General features: G+C 41.2%; 1 protein-coding gene across 1 annotated transcript; it reads left to right on the top strand.

Moving 5' to 3' along the window:
* Window positions 1-245: 245 nt before the first annotated feature.
* On the top strand, window positions 246-4,033 carry LOC103719097 (RNA-binding protein pno1-like). Its single transcript, XM_008808173.4, is given in 4 exon segments — window positions 246-526; window positions 528-570; window positions 573-604; window positions 3,447-4,033. Coding segments are annotated over 4 exon segments (624 nt in total). The 5' UTR covers window positions 246-400; the 3' UTR covers window positions 3,870-4,033.
* Window positions 4,034-8,271: the final 4,238 nt, after the last annotated feature.

Here is an 8,271-nt window from a genome sequence, read left to right as displayed (position 1 = left end):
GGTATGTTTAAATAATAATTTTATGCACAAGTAAAATACCTATTTTTTTTAAAAATAAATTTTTAGATTTTTTAATAATTTTTAAAAATATCTGATCCGATTTATTTAATCTGATTCGATCCGTTTAATCTACGAGGTCGGTCGTCCGTGACCCGGACCCTTTATTTTCGGGTACAATGACCCGGACCCTTTATTTCGGGACAAATGACCCGACCCCTTTTTTTGGGTACAAATGACCCGGACCCCTTTTTTTGGGTACAAATGACCCGGACCCGTTTAATGCTAGAAGAAGCCCTTCTAAACCCACTACCGTTTTCCCTCGCCAGCCGGCCTCTTGCTCAAAACCCTAACCCTAGTTGTGCAGCTCCGCTTCCCGAAGCCCTCCCGCTTCCCTTCCGGCATGGATCCCACGAGATGGAGATCGAGGCTCCTCCGCGCCCTCGGTATCGAGGCGTTGAAGCCCCACGAGATGTCGGACGGGAAGGTTCAGTTCCGGAAGGTGTCGGTCCCGCCCCACCGCTATGCGCTCGCTGAAGAGGAATTGGATGGAGATCTACACCCCCGTCTACGAGCAATGAAGATCGATATACGGATGAATCTTAAGGTCTCATTACTTTTTCCCTGACTCTTTTTCAGCGTTTACTTATTCGAAAGTTTATTGGATTGGGGTTGTTTTCTTAGGAGTTTTGCTAGTTATTATGTATCAGTTGTATGATGACATTAGGGATGGGATTTTGTAATGTAGAGTTGTCGAGGGTGAGATTTCTTATTCTTTGTGTTTGGAATTGTTTTTAATTCTCTGTGTCTGAATTGGGATGCAAGCTTTGATTTTGGCTACCAAGCCTTAATTAGGATTTTGCCCTTATGAAATTTAAAAGGCAAAAAAAGGAAAAGACTTCTTAATGAGAAAATTTTTAAAAATCTGAGGTAATTATTTTGTACCACTGTGATTATGACAAAAAGTCTCTGGCTGCGATTAGTACGCACTCATGGAGATATTGCTTTCATGGTACCTGGATGCCATCCTGTTTCCATTTTATTTATTTGTTTACGATTCCCTTTATTTTGGTTCAAGGATTTGGTTATTTTTGTGGCTTTGTTAAAGATTGCTTCGAGCTTGTTCCCATCTGCCGCATTCAAAATGTTGAAAACATTAAATTCTTTGATAGGGCTGTATCTGATGTAACCAAATTCTCAGAAGATGGAAATCTGCACTCTATTGTTTCCGGGGAGGGGCCTACTTATGTGGCTTCGTTCAACCCATTCCCCTTCATATATAAAGTTTCAAAATTGACATTTCATCACTTATGACTGTTCCCCTATAGAATAATTATATGATGTATGTAGAAAGCAAGTTTTTACCATGATTTTTGGTTGCTTTCTTATTATCTTAAAGGAGTGGCTTCCTAGATAGCAGACTGGATTTATGTACTCATGGTGCGAGATGACAACTCATATTACTTACCAATTTTATAGTACAATGCATTTAACAAGATTTACAAATATGCCTCTTGTTTTCCACTCCTTGGTTTGTAAATGCAGGATTCTTAGTGCTTTCTCAATTTAACTATTTTTTTCACCAACTATCAAAATGCATTTTTTACTTGTGCTAGCTGAGAAACATAGTGCAAATTATTTGGAAAAAGGAGAGGGATTTTATGGAGAAATTATATTGCTCTGTTAATAATGCAAAAAATTGAAAATCTATCAAGAGAGTGTTGATTGCAATATAATCCATATAATTGATACTAAGGTATCTAGGCAGGGATATACATCTTAGAGCTTTTCTTGGCGACGACTATTTTGAATTTTGCTATTGCGGGGAGAAAAGTGTGGCTATGTCTTTAGACTTCCTTTCTTGTTTAATCTAAAGAATGGTGGTACTAAGGGCAGTTTATAGCTGATTGATTCCATGACAAGTTGGAATTGCCATTGTTTTTCTTCTTAAGTTGGGTTATTGGATGAGTTGTTTATACCACACAGGTTACCTTGAAGGCTATGATTTCTGGCATTTGGAGGGAAAACCTAGGCTTATTTGTAAGTTAGTGAAGGTTATGGATTAGGCCATTCAAAACTAGCGATAGAATGTTGCATTGGTAGCTGGACGTGAGACTTAAATCCACCTAAGGGTTGCTAGAAGAAGAAAATCAGTATGTAGTCATGCAGGAACAGCAAACAATAACACGGTCAAGGCAATATTTAAAATCCAGTACATGCAGCTGCATATGTGGATGCGGCCTCTAACCACACTGCATTGCCTATTTGTGTCTATTATATGTGGTTATGCTACATATGGGCCAAAATATAGTCTACTTAGCATTGTTGTGGCCACATGTGCGGTTTGCTTAGCATTATATTGCTGTATATATGGCCCCACTTAGCATTATATTTCTTTTTCCCCCCTTTGGGGACCAATTTTAACTGGTTTATAATTGTGTCTAGACTATAGACATGTATCAAACAAGTTAACATTAGCTCAAAGTTATATTTGGATCAAGGCATATGGTCGATCTTTATTTCATTCTTGCAGCTTGAAAATTTGAGGGGTGTGCCTTTAATCTAGGCTACTGGTAAACAAGATAACAGTACCTGGTGCTTTCTAGTGTATTTGTTTTGTTTACAGGCTTTGCAGATCAAGTACATGATAAGCTAGGACATGTGCTTTCCTGTTGCTTTTCTTCAAGTTGTCAAATTTGAATACTTACATGGCGACACATGAACTTGCCTAAGAAGGGTTTCGACAATTGGATCTTTTTTCTGGATTAGTTGATGCATTATTTGCTAAGAAGCAACATGATAAACCATGCTGGAGGAACAGAATTGCTAAAAGATTCGTATAGAGAAAATTCGGAATGCACTGATGCTGGAACAACAACAGTCTATCTAAACGTTAATCCAGTAACAATTTATGTCTGCTTCTAGACTGATTTTGGCTTGGAGTTAAAAATCAATTACATGCTAAGCATTTGGATCTTTTTCTGAATCCTAATTCAAGTAGGCAATAATTGCCCCATTTTGAGTATGTTATGGTTCAAATGAGCAAAAGTGTAAAATCATGGATATGCTGCTTTTCTCAAGTCATTCCGAGTAACTAAAGTCCCTAGGTCATGGTATGGAGATTGTGGAGCTGCTTGCTTGGAAATGAAGCAATTCTATAATTTTTGCTCCGAGGCAGATCAACATTTATACATAGACATATACAGATGCATGCATAAACACATTCATTACTGAGAAAATATGACTTGGTTTTCCACTTGTGTATCATTACTCTTGCAATGTTGCTGTAAGAAATTCTTTCTTTATGGTAGCAAGCAGTTTTTTGGGGATAGGATAACTGAAAAATTAACTTTTCGTTTCAACTATCATCCATTCCATTTCACTATTTCTTCTCATGCCTATTCATTTTTATAATTCTGCTCTCACAAGTATTTTTGCGGTTCCCTCAGGCTCGGAGAGTGGAACTTAAGACGCGATCAGACACACCAGATGTGAGCAACCTCCAGAAATGTGCTGACTTCATCCATGCATTCATGCTTGGATTTGATGTTGCAGATGCCATCGCTCTGTTGCGTCTGGATGATCTCTATGTTGACTCTTTTGAGATCAAGGATGTGAAGACGCTTCGTGGGGAGCACCTTTCACGAGCGATTGGTCGGCTTTCTGGGAAAGGAGGCAAGACAAGGTTTGCCATTGAAAATTCTACGAGGACTCGGATCGTCCTTGCAGATGCTAAGATCCACATTTTGGGATCTTTCTTGAACATTAAGGTTGCGAGAGATTCACTTTCTAGTCTAATTTTAGGTTCACCTGCGGGTAAAGTCTATTCCAAACTTAGAGCTGTCACTGCTAGATTGGCAGAAAAATATTAACATTCAGTTTATGTCAGAGTTTGCTATCTTTTTCCTGATGTAATAGTGGTTTGTCTTCGACTTTGAGTTCTGGATTTCTTCATATCAAATTGGTTTTAATGATTGCTGTAATCCAAAGTTATACAACACGTGCCGGAATGCTGTGGATTGTGAATTGGGATTTCCTTTTGGATCTGAAATTTTTTCAGGCAGCTGCATTTTCGGACTCTTTGAATCTTCCATTTGGATATTTCAGCAAGTTTTGGATCCATGTTCTACGATCGAGCAAGTACTGCTTGAAAGATCTTACCTCACTTTGCTTCCGGTGGTCGACAGTAGAGATGGGCATCGGCCGTATCGGGCCCGGCCTGGCCCAGGCCCACCGGGCCACAGACCAAATGGGCCGTGCCTGGCCCGGCCTGTTACTAAACTGGCACGGCCCGCTTAACCTAAAGGCTAAGCCCGGCATGGCCTTAGGCTCGTGGGTTGGTGGGCCATGCCGGGTCCGGCACGGGCCATGCCAGGCATGAGATGGGCCGTGCCTGGCACAGCACGTCTGTCCAAAAAAAAAATAGCCGTTATGGGTGGCCCATAACGGCTATTTTTTTGGCCCATAACTGCTATTTGTGGTTTTTTACCCATTTTGCTCCTCCTGACAGCCATAAAATGGCTAATTTGAGGGTCTATGCCAAACCCCCCACCATTAAGATGGCTTTATATTAATAAACCCTTAGTTCCCAACATTTATTAATTTATTAAAAAAAATTTATAAATAAAAAATTTTATTCTCATTTATTTTAAGGGGGACGAACCGTGCCTGGCCCGGCCCAGGCCCTTGTGGGCTGTGCTGGGTCCGGTTCAGGCCCTTATGGGCCGTTCCGGGCTGGCCCGCGGGCTGTGTCGTGCTTGGCCCACGAATCGTACCAGCCCAGGCTCTTATGGGCCGTACCGGGTTCGACCCGCGGGCCAAAATTCTTAACCCAGTTCGGTCCCCTTTTATGAGCCGTGCCTAGCACGGTCCGTTACCGTAGCAAGCCCACCTCTAGTCGGCAGTCCAGTTTGGGCTCAGATAGAAAAATAAAGCTGCTAAACGCATTTCCCATTTGACTGGAGTTATACAAACCAAGTTTGAAGCATCAAAACTGAGCTGGAGTCCAAAGTCAACTTATATCTTAGATAATTTCAAAAGTACATCAAAAGTCCAACTATTTTATTTTGAAAATACTACATATATGCATATTTATGCATGTGTGTGTATATCCAGTCGCCCTCGATCCAAATAGCAGAGAGCTAGCTTTCATACCTTGAATACCTACCATACTTGCCCATTCAAGGGCATGAAAGCTAGCTGATTAATGATATTTGGATCGGGAGCGAGTAGACTCGCTCTCGCGAATACTTTCGGTTGCTAGCTACACCATTGTTTGCTAATTTGCAGCTTTAGGGACCCACCCGATGGAATCATACGAGCCATGAAGGTTCACATTGCCGGAAACTGAGGCTTTTCTTTACCCTGCTTTTCCCATGTCTCCATCTTGCCAGACCACTACGACCACAACCATAATCCCACCCCTTTCTTCCCCTGTTATGCTACAAAAGAAGAGAAAAAAGAAGGAAGGGAAGACTCGCTCTTCTCTTCTCTCTCCTATTTCTCTCTCTTATTTCTTTCTTTTTTCTCTCTCTCTATTTATCTCTCTCTTTACATGATCTGGGGCTTAGTAGAGGTCCTAGGTCTTTACTTTGTGGACTCCAGATTGGCCCAAATAGGAGGTCCAGGACTGGCTTAGTTGCTTAGTTTCTAAGATAATGATAAAATTAATTATATTTTAATGATATTAAAGCAGACGAACCTGACTTGTCTAACTTAAGTGAAATTTTGAAGCAAGAAGAGGTAAGTAATCTAGTGCCTCAAAGTATGGTTTCTGATCTTTGGTAAAATTATAATTAATGTATTAAATTTGATTGTGATCTCTATTTTATATTTGAATAAACAGGTCATGCATGTTATTATTATGGTAATAATTGTCTTAAAATATGTTATGTATTATAATATTCATGCAAGATGAAATTTGGAAATTTTGACTAGATAAATTATAAAATTTATTTTATATATGTATTCTCAGCATGGTGAAATGATTTGGCTCCACCAATGGAAATTATTCATTGGCCTTGTCGACCTGTAATTGAAAAACTAATTTCGACACCGAGCCACTGGTGATTAAAATAATGGTATCTGTTACCTGGCGCTTGGTACACCTTGTATCTGCTATTTGACCCGTGCCACTAGGTTACATGGCCATAGCTTGATGTTGGGTCTCTATTATTAGTTTATGAAATTAATAAATATATATGTGTGTTTTATGAAAATTTGATTTATTTTCAGTCGTTATCTTACTATTATCTATTTATTTGGCATGCTTAGATTCCACTTTGTTATGTTATGTTGCTTACTGAGCTAGTACAGTTCATTATTCTATCTTTTTCTATTTTTTTCAGATCCTGATCAATAATTGCTCGGAACTTGGAGGAGTGTGGTAAAAAGATATTCACAATTACTGGTAAGGCTGCAAATTGGTCAGGTTGACCCGTGACTCGTCTCGACCTGTTTAGCCCTTATCCAACCAGTTTAGACTTTATCCGACCCGTTTTTAAGGACCCATGGGGCTGGGTCGGGTCTCACATTGGATCCATTTTATTTTTCGGTTCGGGTCTAGGTTTACTGAATCTTGACCTAACCTGACCCGACTCAAACTCGGATTATCCATTTTGGGCTTCAGGCCCACGGCCTATAGGCTGCAGGGGATCATCCATTTTGAGACTTTTTGCTTGAATCATTTGAGAATATGATGGGACTACGTTCTATTCGCCGGCAATGGCATCATCATTCAGTTTCTGGAGACGTGTCTAATTTTGGGTGGCCAGGTAAATGACAGCAAATTAGTCTGTACATGCTGAAAACAAACATTGAAAGTTTTTGAGTTGATTATCATTTTTTTGTGATTCCTTAAAGTTGAATCCTTATATGAGAGGTTGGGTTTCATGAACTTGATTGAGGAACTGTTACCCAATGCCCCACCAACTGCCATGTGCTTGTGAGTTGATCCAGGATTGCTTGAAACCTTGACAAAAAAAAAAAAAAAACATTGGCTTGTGCTAGCATGTACATTATTTCTATCAATGGCTTGAGTCCTGCTGATGTTGGAAATAATGCATGAGGACTGCAGCTTCTTGGGATCTTTATATCCAACCAAAGGAACACATAATTAAGTGAAATCTGACCTACCTAATCACAAACACTTAATTTCACTTGCATGTTAATATACTGTATGCTAAAATTTGGTACTTTCAGCTTCAGGCTGTGAATTTATATTATACACCTAGAATTATTTTTGTGATGCCTCGCATGGGTTGTGCATAAGGGGCAGGATACTTGATGATTGGACCCTATTTTTGCCAATGATCCTGATGTTGGAAGTTAAACTGTAACCTATTTGCCTACCCTACTTGACGTGTTCTTCATGATTTTTGAACAGATTGGAATGTTTGATCATTAATATTAACAGCTGATGTTTTGAAATGACAGTGGAATGGGTCAATCTATTTGGGACCAGCCCACCCCCGCGTAGCAGCCCCTACTGGGCCCCCGCCCCGCCAGGAGAATGTTCGATACGGGTGGACACCATCCTTTCCCGTCCGAAGGTGAGTACGTCATACCTGGCACTACCAAGCTATAGGTGGAAGGAAAGCATAACCGCCAATGAGCCAACCGGACGTGGGGGATCTAGTCTCCGAATTTAATCGACGCCCGTGTGTTTCGAACCCGGACAATTCGGACGGAATTATCGCTCGCTTACCATCAGGCTACCATCTTGGTGGCGGCTTTTTCCCTTTCTTCTTTATAGCGGTTTTTTTTTTTTCTTTTATTAAATCGGTCGAAGGAGGCGGGAGGGAAGAAGAAAGAGATTAAAAGAAAGCAAGAGAGAGAGAGAGAGGACGTCTCGCGCGCGCAAGAAGTCGGCAACTGTCGGAATTGGAGGCTCTCGTCCGCCTTCGGCTACCACGGCTAGTTCCTGGAGTCGGCGATCAAGGCGACGACACGGTAGAGGAGGATGGAGGGCCGGGAGATGGGGGAATTCGCCGTCCGCCCTTGATGGCTCATCTGGGGCATCATCACGGTGCGCTTTTCTGTGGGCCTGTTCTGGTCCACCGTTTGGTATTGGGTAAAGAAACGCACGGAATGGACGGCGGAGATGGGATCTGATGGTCCTACGGCGGGCTTAAATTAATGTGGCAGTGCGTTGGTGGAAAATTCTCTTGCCGGTGTGGGGCCCGCATGCTTTTGGTCCGGATAAATGCGAAGAGAACCTTGACATGGTAACCCGTATGACGTGTCGAGCTTGTGGGCCTGGAGGTGGCAGACGGG

Source organism: Phoenix dactylifera, chromosome 14 (genome assembly GCF_009389715.1).
Source record: "Phoenix dactylifera cultivar Barhee BC4 chromosome 14, palm_55x_up_171113_PBpolish2nd_filt_p, whole genome shotgun sequence".
Classification (NCBI taxonomy): Eukaryota; Viridiplantae; Streptophyta; class Magnoliopsida; order Arecales; family Arecaceae; genus Phoenix; species Phoenix dactylifera.
The sequence above is the reverse complement of the archived record's forward strand: the minus strand, read 5'-3'. Positions and strand labels throughout refer to the sequence as shown.